Source organism: Rattus norvegicus, chromosome 4 (genome assembly GCF_021556685.1).
Source record: "Rattus norvegicus strain SHRSP/BbbUtx chromosome 4, alternate assembly SHRSP_T2T, whole genome shotgun sequence".
NCBI lineage: Eukaryota > Metazoa > Chordata > Mammalia > Rodentia > Muridae > Rattus > Rattus norvegicus.
In genome coordinates, this window is record NC_141537.1 from 165,546,316 (window position 1) to 165,564,214 (window position 17,899).

The window sequence follows — 17,899 nt, forward strand, 5'->3', positions numbered from 1 at the left end:
CATTGACAATTATACCAAGAAGATTTTCAGTTTTTTGTTGGTTTGTTTGTTTGAGGGAGTGGGGTCAGGAAATTTTTTTTTTCTTTTTATGTTTTGTTTTCAAACAGGGTCTCATGTAATCTGAACTGTCCTCAAATTCAGTGTGTAGCTATAGATGATCCTTAACTTTTGATCCACCAGGCCCAATTTCAATTAACAGGATTTATTCTAATCATAATGAAATACTCAGGTTGGTTATTGGGATTTGATTTAATTGTATAAGAGTTTAAGAAATCAGAAAGAGCAGAGTCCTGGAGACTTTGAAGCAAACCATGTCCATGCACCAGAGAAAATGTGTCCTGTCTTCACCAGGATGGAAGAAGCCTCTGCTCTGCCACATCAGATTCCAGAGAACATTCCCACACTCTTCCAGCTCATCTCGTTGTTTGCACAGCAGACTAAATCCTGTGAACAAAACACCTGTTTGAAAGCAGTCACACATTATTAGAGGAAACAAAAGAGGATCAGCACATTCCATGTTTACCTTTAACTCTTGTTGGAGAGTCAATCAGGGAAGTTATCCAGTCTCTTCTGACAAATACATGGGTAACGGTTCATGCACATAGCATTTTCTAGTCTTGTTTGAGATAAGAACATACATCCTCCATACTTTTCATTGTATTTTTTTAGGTTCAAGGAACTAAAGAACAAAAACAACAATTGGCAACTCTTTAATTTTGAAAATTCCCTGAAATAAGTCATGTTTTCAAAATCATATTTGCAAAAGTATATGGAATATAGAATTATTAATCATAAGTTCACCACCAAAATATCTTTTCTTTAAGCTCATAAAAGGAAATTGTCTCCTAATGACACAAAAATTTCCATCTTATTTTAGACCCCCTATTTTTTGGTAAACAGGTAAAATTTGTTTATTACCAAAGAATTTTTTTTTGCTAAACTTCCTTTCACATTAATATTTTTATCAAAAAATTCTAGAATAATAGTAAAACAGACGTGCTTGGAACATAGAAGAAGAACTTATATGTTTATGTTTTAAAGTGAAAGGGGAGGTTTGACATACAATCATATATGAGGGCTTGTATCTTATGTATGGGACCGTTTTCCTTTCTTCCTGCTGACCTCATAATTAATGGAAACATGGTAATCTAATGAACTCCCTGTATGCAACACAACTCTCATTTCTGCAGGATGGTATATCAGAGACCACAACTACCCTTCTATTTAAAAATGCAGCTAAATAAAATAATATCATAGAAAACAGAGATAACTACAGTAAAACAGAAGGACTATGAGTTCTGGAACAGCTTGGCCTATGTAGCAAAACAAGAATTAAAAATGAATTATTTAATAATAAATCATTAGCATTCTCTTGTGGAAACTAAAGGAAATCAGATTTATACTCCACCTGAGTTGTTAGCAGGAAAACTTAGATGGTCAGGGCAGCATTGAAGCTAGTGGTTCCCCTAAGAAACCTAGAGGTAACTAACTAAAGAATGCACTCAAACTGAGATTCTTAATATTTAAGTCCCTCCAGGTCTACAGGGAAACAATTGTAGTTCCAGTATTTAGAAGATGAAAATGGAGGATTGAAGATTCAAAGAAAGCCTTTCATACATAGGGAGTTTAGCTTAGTAAGGATTATAGAGTCTTGTTCAAAGAAGGGGAGAAAGAACATGAAACCCACTGACACTACTTGGGCTGAGATTTCATTTTTATTTCCTTTTTAATTTTTCTCTTTTTTCTTTCTTTTATTGGATATTTTCTATATTTACATTACAAATACTAATCCCCCTTTCTGGTTTCCCCTCTGGAAAGTCCCTATCCAATCCTTCCACCCCCTAACTCCATAAGGGTGCCTCTCTACCCACACAACCACTCCCTCCTGCAGACCAGCCCTGGTATTCCCTTGCACTGGAGCATCAAGCCTTCATAGGATCAAGGGCCTCTCCTCCCATTGATGCCCAAAATACACAGCTGGAGCTATGGGTTGCTCCATGTGTAGCCTTTGGTTGGTAGTATATGCCTGGAAGCTCTGGGATGTCATGCTACTTGATATTGTTGTTCTTCCTATTGGGTTGCAACCTGCCTTATCTACCTCATTCTTTTCTTTAGCTCCTCCATTGGGAAACCTGTTCACAGTCCAATGGTTGGCTCTCAGCATCTGCCTCTGTATTTATCTAGCTCTGGCAGAATCTCTCTCTTTTTTTTTTTTTTTGGTTTTTTTTTTTTTTTTTTTTTGGTTTTTTTTTTTTTTTCGGAGCTGGGGACCGAACCCAGGGCCTTGTGCTTCCTAGGCAAGTGCTCTACCACTGAGCTAAATCCCCAGCCCCCTGGAAGAGTCTCTTAAGACAAAGCTATATCAGACTCCTATTAGCATCTACCTCTTGGCATCCCCAGTAGTGACTGGGTTTGGTGACTGTCATCAGGGAAATGTGAATCAAAACAATCCTGAGGTGTGTGTGTTGTTTGTGTAGTTGTTTTGGTTTTGGGGAGGGGAATGTTTTTGTCTTATTGTCATTTTGTGTATTTTGATCGCCTGATTGATTTTATTTCCCCCTTTTTTGTTGTTTGTAGGAGAAAGAAATAGTATGACTTTGGGTGGATAGTAAGTTGGGGAGCAACAGGGAACACTCAGTGAGGAGAGAACCCATTCAAAAGAAGATATGAGTTTTTAAAAGGAACCCAATTGCAAGGCAAAGGACACTTCAAGAGGAATTACTTACTGGTCGGGGAGATGACAAGGGTCTCCTACACAGCACAGGATACTGCTCCTCCCCTTGGGTATCCATCATAACCACATGGAAAGCCCTATTGCTGAAGATACTTCCCACTTTGACACCAACACATAGAGAAGTCAATCCCAATCAATATGGAAATATCTTCCCCTTGTCTGGCTTTCAAAGGGCTAGAAACTGGTTTTGCTGGTTGCAGAGAAGAAAAGATATGAGTAGACCTATTCAGCACTGGACCCTGCATGCTACAATGCTGACCTGTTAAGCAAGATATGTTGTAGGATAAATTGATGCTTTCTTACTGGAACTAGGTCCTTTACAATAAGAGGGGACTATGTCTGATGCTGTAATCCAACTCCAAAGCCTGAGACTGAAGGTGGTCAGAGGCCACTTGTGCCAATTGTCCTGCTACGTATTCCGTGGGTAAAATGCGTTCCTAGAATTTATCGCTATGGCCTAGACTTGTGCTGCTCTCAACTTCATCAAAGATGAATCTTTTTTCCCCTTTTTTGCGATGTCATTCATTTACATTTCAAATGATATCCTGCCTCATTGTTACGCCATCACAGTCCCGCATACCATCTACAAGAACACCCTTACTTTCAGCTACAGGAGGGTTCTCCTCCACCCACTTACCAATGCCAGTCTCACCTCTCTAGTATCTCCCTATGCTGGGGCATCAAGCCTCCACAGGACCAAAGACCTCCCCTCCGTCTGATGTCAGATAAAGTCATCCTCTGATACCTATATATCTGGAACTGTGGATCCTTCCATGTATACTATCTGGATGGTTGTTAGTCTCTGGGAGTTCTAGATGCTCCACTTAGTTGATATTGATCTTTTTATGGGGTTATAATTACCTTCAGCTCCTACAGTCTTCCCCTAGCTCTTCCATTGAAGTCCATGGGCTCAGGACGATGTTTTGCTATGAATAACTGTATCTGTGTTGGTCATGTGATAGTAGAACCTCTCAGAGAATAGTCATACCAGGCTCCGCTTAGCAAGCACTTCTTGGCATCAGCAATAGTATCAAGTTTTGGTGTCTACAAATGGGGATGGATCCTTAGGTGGGATAGTCTCTGGATGGCCTTTCATTTAGTCTCCTTCCAACTTTTGAACCTGCCTTTGTTTTAGTGGTTATGTGTATATGTGTGTGTTTATATATATATATATATATATATATATATATATATATATATATATATATGCATATATGTGTATATATGCTGAATCCCCAGGTGTGGCTGTCTCAGGAATAGCCAAATACAGCCAAAGAGCCATTTCTTGAGCCTTTGCTCCAAAGTCTGTCTCCATATATACCCCTATGTATATTTTTGTCCTCCCTTTTTTTTAGAAGGTGTGAAGCATCCACACATTGGTCATCTTTTTTCTTGTGCTTCATGTGGTCTATGGATTGTATCTTGGATAATTTGACCTTATAGCTAATACCTACTTATTTTTGTGTGCAAACCATGTGTATTTTCTTTTGATTGGGTCACCTCACTTGGGATGATATTTTGTAGTTCCATCCATTTACCTATGAATTTTATGAATCATTGTTTTTGGTAGTGGAGTAGTACTCGATTATATAAATGAACCATATTTTCAGTATCCATATTTCTTTTAAGGGACAACTGGATTATTTTGAGTTTCTGGTGATTATAAATAAGGTTGCTAAAAACATGGTGGAGCCTGTGTCCTTCTTATATTTTGGAGCATCTTTTGAGTGTATATCCAGGAGTGCTATAACTGGGTCTTCAGTTAGAACGATTTCCAGTTTTCTGAGGAATTGCCAGCTTGATTTGCAAAGGGGTTTTACCAGCCTGCAGTCCTACTAGAAATGGAGGAGTGTTCCACATTCTCCACATCCTCATCAGCATCTGCTGTCAAATTTGTTTTTGATCTTTGCCATTGTGATTGGTATGAGGTGGGAACTCAGGATAATTTGATTTGCTGTCCCCAATAACTAAGGATGTTGAACATTTTTTAGGTACTACCTGGTTATGCAAGATTTTTTACTTGAGAATTCTTTGTTTAGCTGTGAGTCCCATTTCCATAGGGTTATTAGGCTCTCTGCAGTCTAACTTTTGAGGTTTCTGTAAATTTTAGATATCAGCCCTCTATCTATTGTAGGGCTGGTAAAGATAGTTTACAATATATAAGTTGTGATTTTGTCAAAATTATACTATTCCAACTTCTAGCCAGAGCAATTAGACAACAAAGTAAATCAAGGAAATAAAAATTGAACAGGAGGAAGTCAAAATATCACTCTTTGCAGATAATATGATAATTTACATAAGAGACCCCACAAATTCAACCAAAGAACTGCTACAGTTGCTGAACAACTTCTGCAAAGTGCCTGGATATAAATTGACTCTAACAAATCAGCCTTCCCCTACTGAAAGGATAAATGGGCAGACAATGAAATTATGGAAGCAACATCTTTCACAATAGTCACTAATTATATAAAATAAATTCTATCAAATTAATAGGCTTGCTATCCTGAAAGGATATCCAGACTGTGAAAAATATGGAAACAACACCATACACAATAGTTTCAGATATTATAAAAAAACCTTGGTATGAATCTAACCAGGTAAGTGAAAGATTTGTATGACAAGTACTTCAAGTGTCTGAAGAAAAGAATTCAAGAATTCCTCAGAAGATAGAACAGTCTCCCATGCTGATGCTTCAGCAGGGTTAACATAATAAAAATGGCCACCTTACCAAAAGAAATCTAAAACCAAAATATTCAGTGCAATCCTCATCAAAATTCCAATACAATTCTTCACAGTTATAATGAGAAATTCTCAAATTCATTTGGAATTTTTAAAAAAAAGTAGCAAAACTATTCCCAATAATTAATGAAGTTCTGCAGTGATCACCATTTCACACCTGAAGCTGTTCTACAGAGCAATAGTGATAAAAAAAAAAAAACTAAATGACCTGGCATTTGTGCAGAGAAATGCACATAGATCAGTGGAATAGAATTGAAGACCCAGAAATAAACCACAGCCTATGGTCACTTCAACGTTGACAAAGAAGTTAAAACCATTCTGTGGAAAAAGGTAGCAGTTTCAACAAATGGTGCTGGGTTAACTGGAGGGTGACCATGTAGAAGAATTCAAATTGATTCATATTCTCCATTTCCAAAGATCAAGTCCAAGTACATCAAGGTCTTCTACATAAAAAGAGATATGCTAAGTCTAGTAGAAGAGAAAGTAGACAAGAGCCTGAAACACATGGGAAGGGTGCAAATTTTCCTGTAAACAATACCAATGACTCATGCTATAAGATGAACAATCAACAAATGATAACTCATAAAGTTGAAATGCTTCTCTAAGGCAGAGAACCTTCTTTACAAAGTGGGCTATCGTACATGTAGAGTGGTAGAATTTGTCACAGTGCATAGGAGAAGTGTATATGTGCTGAGTCCTAAAGGAGATATCTGCATCAAATTCCTTGCCTGTATAACAACAGCAAATTTCTGGAGAGGGCACAGAACAGGACATAGAATAAAATATAAGAACCAGACGAGGCAGGAAGCTCTATGTATTTCAGGATTCTTAACAAGATGATATATCTTTAAATTTATATCTTCTTAAGAAATCACTATTCTTAGGTGAAAGCTGCAGGAAAAGAGAAAGATAATTCTTTATGGAGTGTTTGGGTACTGTGTGTTACTTGTTCCAATAGATTGCATACAACGATGAACCTATAGACAGTTATGAAGACATAGTTAGTATAATGCATGTTTGAGCCTTTAGAAGGGGTAGGGTTTCTGGACACTGACCTCATAGGTAGCAATGAATATACTAGTAAGAGCACCAGTGGAAGGGGAAGCCCTGGGTCCTCCTAAGACTGAACCCCCAGTGAACTGGACTGTTGGGGGGAGGGCGGTAATGGGGGGAGGGTTGGGAGGGGAACACCCATAAGGAAGGGGAGGGGGGAGGGGGATGTTTGCCCGGAAACCGGGAAAGGGAATAACACTCGAAATGTATATAAGAAATACTCAAGTTAATAAAAAAAAAGGGGTAGGGTTTGATATGTTCATATATTTTTGGATGTAAATATGATATTCAATAAAATGCATATTACTAATAATGATAATAATGGAAGAGTTTTCTAGCAAATTATAAATAATCAAACTCCTCAGGATTTTCAAAACACCTTAAGTGAATGGCAGGCATATATATATATATATATATATATATATATATATATATATATATTAAGCTGAAAACAAAAAGAAATGTCACATGAATGTCTGAATGACTCAGGTGCAATGTATCTGTCATGATCATTTGGTCACTCTGCCCTACTTTAAGTTATTTACTTTCTAGAGCCTTTCTTATATTACCAGAAACAGTTCTGAGATGTATGCAGTTTTAAGCCACTTTTGGTCAGTCCCATGAACATACAATTTGCCACTGTAACACTTTCTCAGAGACTACCTCATGCTACTTGTCCTTAACTATAAGCTCATAGAAAATGAGGAAAGGCATGTGAAATGAGAAAAAAGCCTTTGCACACAAACCTCCCAGTACCCTCACCAGTGTTAGTCTTAAGAGTTTAGAAACTCACAATTCAGATTGGCCATTATCAATCCATGACCATTCCTCTTTTGCTTTATTGTATGACAATCCAATCCAGTACTGGTCTGAAAGAACCTGGAGTCGAAGGAACATCTGTAAAAGAAACAATGCACCCTATGATGAATTTTCTGTAGGTTTGATGAAAGAACAAGGAAGAAAATTTCCCACCATTCCAGTATCATTCTGTGCTGTTCTGTTCTCTCATTCATCAGTCCCACCATGTTCATTCTGGATAGGACTTCGTACAATAGCACATTTAAATCAAAACTAAGTCAGTTCTATAAGTTAGTTAAAATAAAACCTTCAAGTGTCTTGAGATATTAAGATCATGACATGCTGTGTGAGTATGTTTCTTAGACCACATCTCACTAAGTAACCATGACGGGACGTGAATTCACAATCTCCTTATTTAATGCAGATTTAATGATAATATTTTTAGATTCAGCATTTTTTTGACTGATGTAACAATTTCTTCTAATGCTTTATCTATGCCTGAGCTAACTAGAAAATTCTTAATGTAGGAATCTTGAATCGTCATGAAGCACATAAATGTATGTTCAATGTCTTCAGCAACCAGAGAAATGCAAGTCAGAACAACTCTGAGACCTCACTTTACACCAGTAGGCATGGTTAATATTAAAATCTCAAGTGATAGCACATGCTAAGAAGGTTACGGAGTAAGGAGAACACTCCTCCAGTGTTGGCGGGGGTGGAAACTTGCAAAATGTCTTTAGAAATAAATTTGGTGGTTTACCAGAAAAGTGGTAATAGTTCTAATTCAAGAACAGGCTATACCACTCCTAGGCATATACCCAAAAAGTGCTCCATCATTCCGCAAAGACCCTGCTCAATTGCCTTCATAGCAGTTGTATTCATAATATCCAGAAAATGAAAACTTCTTAGATGTCCCTCAATTGAAGAATTAATAAAATCTTTGTAACATCTGCACAATGGAATAGTAGTCATCTATGAATTACAAAGACACCCGTTTTACAGACAAATGGATGGAACTTGAGAATATCATCCTGAGGTTGCCAAGTCCCACAAAGACAGTTTTGGTATGTTTTAACTTATGAGTGGATATTAATCATAAAAAAGAGAATGTTTGTGCTACATACCACAGACCCAAGCTGTCTGGACAGAAAGAGGGGCACAAGCAAGAATTCTTGGGTCTCACTTGGAAGGGAGATTGGAATGGTTACAGAAGGCAAATGGAGACAGGGAACTAAGCAGGAGAGTGGTTCATGAGGGGAGTGGAGTTGCAGTTTCATGTGTAGGGAAGCAAGGGAGTATGGCCTGATGGTCATGAGAATCAATGGAATTCTGCAACTGCTGAGGAAGTCGGTAGGGAACATCTTATGGAATGTGGTGATCAGTGTTAGGAGAGGCACACAATAATCAGTAGGGGTGTCCTTAGCTGAGAAATTTATGTAGACTGGTGAGACAGCCTCCTGTGGCCAGGAAAGAATCCCTGGGGACCAATAGCAATATCAATAAACTGACAAAACTTTTGAAACAAACTCACCCTGTTTATAAGAAATACAGGATTTGTAAATGGAGTAAGACTGAGGGAGCAGGCAACAAATAACTGGCTCAAACTGAGACCCATCCTGTGGAAAAGCATCAATCCATGACCCTATTAATGATACTCAGTTATGCTTGCAGACAGGAGTCTAGCATGCTGACCTCTGTGAGCCTCTACAAAGCAGCTTAGTTATACATAAACAGGAACCCAAAGCCAAACCATGGATGGAGCCTGGGAACCCTTATGGAAGAATAGGAGGATGAATTGTGGTCGCTGAAGGGGATAGGAGCTCCACATGAAGACAAAGAGTAACAACTAACCTGGACCCTTGGGGACAGACCACTAGACAAAGAACATATGTAGGGCTAGACCTTGGCTTCCTGGCATATATGCAGATTTGTCTTCTTTTGGTATGTGAACAATTGCAGCAGACAAAATTTGCTGCCTTTATATGAGTTATACTCTAACAGCTTCCTTGTCTGACCTCAGTGGAAGAGGATGCACCTAGCCTCATGAAGTTGAGGGGCTCTAGGTGACTGGGGCTCCTCCAGAGATCTATTGCCTGGCTGTGTTCATGGGTTTGGACCAAGAAGGGAGAGAACTCAGGTAGGGAGAGGGAAGAGCTTTCGCCACGCCCTCTGCCAGTCCTCTATTTTGCTGCTGCCAAGTCATACCAGGCTGAGCATGCAGCAGACTGACTAGCTGGCTAAGGATGCAAGAGGGCTTCTGGTTGTAATTTGGGAGAGGAGATCTCTTCCACAAGATACAGTGTTACAGTTCTTATGACAGAAACTCTCAGACAATGGAATAATCCCTGCACACTTTTAATCCTTAATATGATTCTTAAATATAGTTTTGGGATGGGTCATTGTCTGACAGCAGGTACTTCGTATTGGTTTCTCCTGAGAGTTTGGGAAGACCTCATCTTCAAATCCAGGGGCATGGACCTATTTCTATGACTGATCTGTCTTGAGCCCATGTGACCTGTGATCATGTCCTCACATATGGATTAGGAGTTTGGATCATTGCCCTATGTGAAAGGTCTGTCTCAAATCTCTCTATAGGGTCGATGGGGGCTGCAGCTAGAGGCCTTGATCTGGGAGTCTGGGAATTTGCCTGAAGTTCCATTTAGGCTTTCCAGGGATTTGATCTATCTTGAACAGGAATCAGGGTACCTTTCACAGCATGCCGCCCAACCTGCAGTCTTGATGTGCCAGGGTTTGAAAAAACTAGGGGGTAAAATAATTTTATTCCTGCTCCTGCTCCTTCTCTTGCTACTACAGCTGCTTCTGCTTCACAACAGTGACAACAACAACAACAACAACTACTACTACTACTATTACTACTACTACTACTACTACTACTACTACTACTACTACTACTACTACTGCTACTAATATTACTACTACTACCCAAAAATAATAAAAATTTAAAAAATTGATTACAGTTGGTGTTCCAAGTGAATACTTAATCTATTATTTGTAGTTAAAAATACACTGATGAAAACTAAGAAGCCATTTTATAGAACATCATTATGTTATTACTAGATAAGTACTTGTTAGTTTATTATCCTGCCTGTGTGTGGCTGGGCCCTCTCCATTCACCTTTCCTGCAGAATGAAACTCAGTCTTCCAGGCTTGTGCAGCGGGTTCTTTTTACCACCGAGCTGCCACCGTGCTGGTCCTACCAATATTCTAAAATAAAAAATGATGCCACAAAAAATACTTTTACGTTATTATTTGAACATGTATTCAATTGATATATAAATATCATACTGTGTTATAAATAACAATGTATTCAAGGTGAGCCTGCCATCATTTCTCTAGAAAAATACAAACTTCAATGAGATTTCATTAGTAATAATTAAAACAGGAAATGCCAGATATTGGGATAATAAAACATGAGAATACTGTTCAGTAAAGGTAGGGACAGTTTCAGTGAAAATCACCATGGACCTAACTGGTCAACCACTTAATTACACATTTTTCCTATCATCTCATATTTCAGACAGGAACAGAGGTCAGTTAATTTCCCTTTTGGCATCTGATTTCTCATCTCAGGAAGTCTCACTTCCAGTTCCAAAGGGCAAACATTAGACAAAGGGAGTTTACTTAGAACTCTATGGAGAAAAATAACTCTCAGCCAGAGGATGAGCTCTACCAAAGGTTTAAACTTTATCAAGAAAAGGCATGCTTTCTGAGGGACTCTCTTGTAGGATCCTGAGAAAGAGAGTATACTGAAAGACACAAGTTTATCCATAGTAATAAGTCTCCCCCCAACAGACCCTTGTCCCAAAATTTTGTTCATATTACAGGAAAATCATATGCAAATGAAAAAGTATGCATTTAATATCTCATTATTTAGGGCTAGACACAAAATCGAACAGAATAAAGGGGCAAGTGTCTACAGTACCAGTTCATCCTCATAATCTATCTTCAGAAGGGATAATCTGGATTTCTGGCAGGCTTGTTGACATCCAATCCAGGTTTTTTTGTCCAGGATGAAATAATAACATTTTATACCATAGCAGAACCAGTATATTTCAACATTTTTGCCTGTGAAAGTGAAGTTAAATGGTTAAATTCATTGTTTTCTGGTATTGTGTTATCAGAACACAATATTAATTAATGTTGTGTTGAAAGAAAGAAAGAGGGGATGGGGTAAAATCTCCCAGGTTTCTGAAAATGAGATTCTACAATGCCCAGAGACTCCCGCACACCCATGAGTTATGCAACGTTTTTGATAACACTAGAGATATAGACACATTTCCTGTGTCAATCATGTATGAATCAGTAGAGAAAAGAATACTATTAATCCTTTAAAGGAAAATTCATTGGCTGAGCATGATAACTTATGCCTATAACCTGAGTACTCCAAAGAGAGAGACAGGGAGGGTCATCCTAGGCTAAGTAATGACTTCCAGGCCAACCTTGGATACACTTTGATTTCCAAGTCAACCTGGACTACACAATGATATCCTGTCTCACATGAAACCCAAGAGAGAGATGCTGACCTATGTGACAAACATGGATGAACTTGAAGATGGTGAATGAAGAGAAACACACCAGGTCTAGGACCATACTTTATGATTCTAATCAGATTAGGTTTCTAAATCAGGCCAGTTCTATGAAACAGAGACTCATAAAATACCAGGATGCAGAGGGCAGGAAATGAGAACTTGCTATTCAGAGGAAGTTAAACTGATGACAGAATTCTAGATCTGCTGTAATGCATTGTGTCCACACTGTTCCACAAAGTACTGTGAACTTAGCATTGTGCCATGTTTTTGTTAAATTCTCTTACCTTGAGAGAAATGAGAGACATACAAGGGAGGTTTTGATGTTGATAGTCTGTTCTCATGATTATGTTGATGATTGGCAATTCCATGCCCAGCGGGCAGTAGAAGTGTCAAAGACACACTGACTTCTAGAAACTATAAGATTCTGCTAACTCAAACAGGGATTTCTGTGTTGCCAGTCCCTACATGAAATAAGGAACCCTCAAATGATTTACCAAGGCATCACCAGCATCTTAAGCTGGAGGTTAGACATCAAAGCTTCTGTGAAAGAAACAATAGATGATAATGTACTTCTGTATTCATGGTCCTCCCTCGCTACATACCTGTGTGCTGAGAGGAAGGTATAACAGTCTTAGTTTCACTGTACCATCTTGTCTGTTCTCTGTTTAGAGATTGCAGAAGATCATTGCCTTGACTACATTTTATAGACATATTTCTTAGCATTTCTTCCATTAAATTGATGTCACTTTGCGTGGTGCTGCAGTTATTGTTGCAGCTTAGAGTTTCCTCCGCCGGTTCATGTTTTTCGTGAGTATACTGAAAAACTAGATTAGTCACAGAAGAAACATCAAAAATGCCCATAAGCAGTACATATTAAACTTTAAGATTAGAGAAAAAGCTTTATGTTGACAGCCAACACATATTATTCTTTTCATGGGTCCATAACATTTCAAAATTACCCTTTCTATTGACTCACTATTGAAACATATACATCAATTTTGCTCTATAGTTAAAGTGACTATAAAATAAATAATAGAGCTGAAAAAAATTATGGTGGGAGTAACATTCAATCACTTCAGTTTTTAGGACAAATTTACAAATAAATACCTAAGAAAAATAATCAGCTACTTCTTAATCCACCGTGAAAATTTGAACTAAAAAAAAAAAACTTTAATAAATGGGACACCTGTTTTAGGAGCATATGGAATGCAAAATATACACATGTTTTAACACAGTCTGGAAGTGATTTTCTCTGCAAATGAGGTCTATCCTTTAATATCTCTGTACTGATGAAGACTTTTTACTTAACCACAACCTCAATATACATTAAAGAAAATGAAAAGAATGCCATAAGTCCTTTGCACAACTGTGTCTTACAATATTTTATATAACATTAATAACCAGTGCAGAAGGTAGACTATTACCAAGTCCTCAAAAGGAATACTAACAAGAGTGAGAAAGAGTAGGACAGCTCCTAACAGCCTCAGAGCTGAGAGATTAGGTATGAAAGAGAACAGAGCACTACAGAGTGTCAGAAAAAAGTTATTAAAATTCATAGGTTCTGAGTCATCCCCTAATTGTCGCCAGGACAATGGACAGAGTGTATAACTGCATCATCCCTGTCCAAAGCTATATTTTAGGCAGAAGTTCAACAAATATGTACTTCAATTACTCACTGTTTGTCAACAATAGTGCAACAGTTACCAGCAGAAGGGAACAGAGGATTCCAAGAGCTATCACAATGAGCTGCCAGGGGACTGAACTCTCTTAAACCAACAAAACAAAGCACGAAAATCAACACCATTAATAGTGCACATCTAAATATTAATTATAGTTTTGTACAACATGAAAACAAGGGGAAATTATGCTTAAGTCGATGATACAAACAGGCTGTACATATGATCTCAAAATTGTAGATTTCTACCTAAAATACACCCACTGAAGAAATACTAAATGTTTGAAGTTTCACAAAATTCTGAACTCATTTCTGCTTTAGCCTTATATGGTAAATTCTCCCAAGTCAAACTAGAAGTAGCTACATGACACACATTTGCCCTTACCCAGTTTGCCAGGAACAAAAGGAAATTCTAGAGAAGGCATTGGAGGCATAGATCCAATCGCTGTACAAGATAACAAACTGGAGCACAGAGTCCACCAAGAAAGATAAATGAGGGTGGAGAGGAATGAAAGATGGATGGATGTTCCTGAGAACTGGTAGGGAACCACAGCTGTTCTGAACCTGATCTTTATACATCTCCATCCTTGAAAAGGTGTATACATCAACTGTCTTTTTTTCTGTATAAATTTGATTTTGCTGTATAAAATACTAAACACTTTGTTGAATCTAAGGTACTCAGAATCTGAAAGTCATGCTTCTGATTACTACTAAATCAAAAAATAAAACAATCTCAGCATGGAACAGAGATGTAACAGTGTGTAAAAAACTAAAAAAAAATTCCCACAAAATAAAAGTGATGTTTCTGCTTTTTCATTAATAATTGAAATTATTCTTTGATTTCTTTGACTTTTCAGGAACTCACAGGGTTTAGTCATTCCCACAGCCACTAATCCTCTCATTCTTTCTCCCTTCATCTGCAACTTTATTTCCATTTGGGGATTTCCTCAGCTGACAGACAACTTTTGTTGCATGTTGTATTAGATGCTGGGGTTATTTACAATTAAAACACTTTCCTCAAGAATTAAAGTATTCTTTTATTTCATAAACTTCATTTCTGTAGCATTTTGTTTCTCTAGAAACTTTACTTTTTTTCAGATTCTAGTTTGTTAGTTTTTAAGTTTTCAGAATTTTTCTTGACTACACTAAATAAATAAAAATAAAAATCTCCTAATGGTTTCTCACATTATTTTATTTTTATTTTTATTGGATATTTTATTTCAAATGTTATCCCCTTTCCCACCCCTCCCTTCCATTCTTCTTCCCCTGCTTCTATGAGGATGCTCTCCCTCCCACCTCAGTATCCTGGCATTCCCCTTCTCTGGGGAAATGTGCCTTCACAGTACCAAGGACTTCTCCTCCTATTGATGCCCAGACAATGCTGTCCTCTGCTACATATGCAGCTAAAGACATAGGTCTCTCCATGTGTACTCTTGATTGGTCGTTTAGTCCATGGGAGCTCAGGGGTGGTTTGATTGGTTAATATTGTTGTTATTACTATTGGGTTGCAAAGTGCTTCAGCTCTTCAGTCATTTTTCTAACTCTTCCATTGGGTTTCCAATACTCAGTCTCATGGTTAGCAGTGAGCATTCCCATCTGTATCAGTAAGTCCCTGGCAGACCCTCTCAGGAGACATCCATATCAGACTCCTGTCAGCAACCACTTCTTGGGATCAGCAATAATTACTGGTTTTGGTGGCTGCATATGGTATCGTTCTCCACGTGGCGCAGTCTCTGGGTCTCCTTTCCTTCAGTCTCCACTCCACACTTTGTCCCTATATTTCCTCCTGTGAGTATTTTGTTCCCCCTTTTAAGAAGGACTGAAACATCCACGTTTTGTACTTCTTTCTTCTCACTTCCTGTTTCTACGGATTTTTTTCTTACAGATTCCCATTGTTCTACTCTCCTCAACTGATTTATTTTGTAACTGGTTAACAACTAAAGGGTAGAAGTATTGTACAGTTCTTTCTTTTTTTAGTTTTAAAACTTGATTGCTTTATACTTTAAACTTAGTTTTGAACAATTTTGTACTTGATTACCCTCCAACTAATACTTCTGATTCCCTCTACCCTTGTGCATAATCAAGCCCAGATGTTATCGAAAATTATGAATTTCAATAGAAACCAGTAGGATATTTTTAAATTGTTAAAATTTTAAAATGCATAAAAATCAAGTAATTTTAAACACTTAAAACACTTACCTCTGTGGACAGTTTCTCTGGTCCTTTGAGGCTCCTTAGGCCTCACTTGGTTCTGCACTTCTGAAGAGTTTTGAAATCTCACAGTTGAGTAAGTGATCTCCTCCTCACTCATCTTGGGAGTGATGTATAAAGTAGGTTTTAAGTTAAAATAGAGGCCTTGAGAGATTTTCTAAAAAGAAGTTGACATAATTCGTTTTTGGTATGGTACCTGGATTTGATGATACGGATGGTTTGCAAAGGGTGGGGTCTAATTCACTTATTGATCCAAACATGCTATCATGGAATGACCCCGATTACAGAATAGAACTCTTTGCAAATTTCTGTTAAATTTGTTTTTACTTCTTATGTTCACAGCAATTATTGTTAAGAAACATTATAAAGAATTAAATATTTACTGAGTAATTATAATATTGAGGCAGCCACTTTGTTCTAAATATTCAGCACATAAAATGTTAGGTAAAATTGGTAGGTACCACTGAAAATCATTAAAAATCTTGTAAACAAACTATTAAATAAAAATGAGTCAAAGCATTAGAAATAAATAAAAATGTTGATTTGTTACAAACACATAAACATTAAATGTTTTTACAGTCTTTTTATTTATTCATGTCATTCAGAGTTTCCTAGACAATACTTTCAAAGGAATATTTGAAAGTTAATAGTTCAGGTGATCCAAGGCATATAAATATCTCTTGGATTGAATCCCCAAAGAGCAGAGATGTACAACTTCTCCATCTAACCATAATCTACATATTCTTCTCTATGCTTGGACCTGGATTCAACCAGAAAAGATCCTACTGAGTGGGATAATCCAGACCAAGAAAGACAAAACTAAATATTGTGTCTCATCTGAGGCTCCGGGCTCAAAGTCTTCAGAAATCCTATGTAGTCTCTAGTGACTGCAGCAACAAGAAAAGTAAAAAAAGGGGAAATAGCTGGGTGGGTATGAGAGGAACAGAGAGAAGCATAGAGGATACAATATGAAGTTTAATCTCAAAGCATTCTATGTATACAACCATCTCACATAGAATATACTCATACATGACGTGGCAAGAGGAGGACATACGAAATAAATTTTGTTACTATGCAGCATACATGAGCTAATGCCCATGAACAATACAATCTGATAATAGATATCAATGTATTAGTAAATAGTAAGTATTGGTAACTGACTTTACCTTTACATTAATAACTTAAATGTGAGCCAGCAGATAATAAAGATAACACACTGCACGTATTACAACCTTCTTCCCTTGTTTTTAATTTATGAAGTTTTCTGGGGTGGTTTACCTGTTCCCTTACTTTTTTGACAAGAAAAAAAAACCCTTTCAGTAAACAATTCTCTTTCCAAATTGTTATTTTTTATTATTGTCTCTAGGGTGGAGCTGGCTGAGCCAAGGTTCATCTGTCCAGAAGCCAATTTTACAAAGTGAGCTCTCTCACTCCACCTTAATGCTAGTTCCACGGATTAAATTCAAGTATTTGATCAAGGTTGTTCAGCAAGTACCTTTACAAACTGATCCATCTCACCTTGGTCCTATCCTGACATTTGTGAGATGGATAATATATACACATTTGACACAGTTAAAGAGAAAAGAACTCCATAGATCCCTCTATCTTAACTCCTTAGCACACAATAAAGTTCACAGCATACCGTGAAAGAAAATGACCAGTGCAGAAAAACAGTTTTCACATGCTGCCAGAGTTAACCTGATGTAACAGAAACAGCAGGGTTTCTTCATCAATCCTATTTTCATGTCAAGCCATGGGAAACTCTCTAAAACATATTTGATCATTGTTAGAAAAACAATAAAAGCAGGTATTTTTACCTGTGTCTCTACACCAAAATGATTCAGTTGGAAGGTATTGGTCTCCCAGTAGGAAGCAGAGTTGACCTTTCCTGGTCTATATCCACAAAGAGACTCCCACATGAAAGGCAATACTAACTTTCCTCTAAGTGATACTCAACCTCATGACTTTCTGCCCCTCCTCTTGACCAAAGCGAAAAGAGGAAATTGTTTAATGAAAGCTGACTCTGAGAGCAAAGGAAAGAAGCAACATTCTGTGCTGTTGCAAAATACATGTCAATAATTAACATTGGAAGACTGAGAAGATGTAAACTTCAGAGAGAGCAAAACCAGTGTCCTTAGC

General features: G+C 37.6%; 1 protein-coding gene across 6 annotated transcripts; it reads right to left on the bottom strand.

The window, feature by feature from the left end:
* Nucleotides 1–186: 186 nt before the first annotated feature.
* LOC124459649 (killer cell lectin-like receptor subfamily A, member 12-like) lies at nt 187–17,675 on the bottom strand. Of its 6 annotated transcripts, XR_015685232.1 has the most exons (10): nt 17,578–17,675; nt 15,749–15,917; nt 13,551–13,640; nt 12,477–12,698; nt 11,268–11,410; nt 7,320–7,423; nt 6,202–6,364; nt 2,727–2,924; nt 524–679; nt 187–444 (listed from the first exon to the last, which is right to left on the bottom strand). XR_015685232.1 is itself a non-coding variant. In NM_001402019.1 (8 exons), the coding sequence occupies exons 2-7, from the start codon at nt 15,858–15,860 to the stop codon at nt 544–546; spliced, it is 807 nt and encodes a 268-aa protein (NP_001388948.1). In that variant the 5' UTR covers nt 15,861–15,917; nt 17,578–17,663; the 3' UTR covers nt 231–444; nt 524–543. The 6 variants fall into 6 exon arrangements, 2 of the variants coding, with proteins under 2 accessions (NP_001388948.1, XP_087511827.1); XR_015685234.1 differs by lacking the exon at nt 13,551–13,640; XR_015685233.1 differs by lacking the exon at nt 6,202–6,364.
* Between the last annotated feature and the right edge of the window lie 224 nt (nt 17,676–17,899).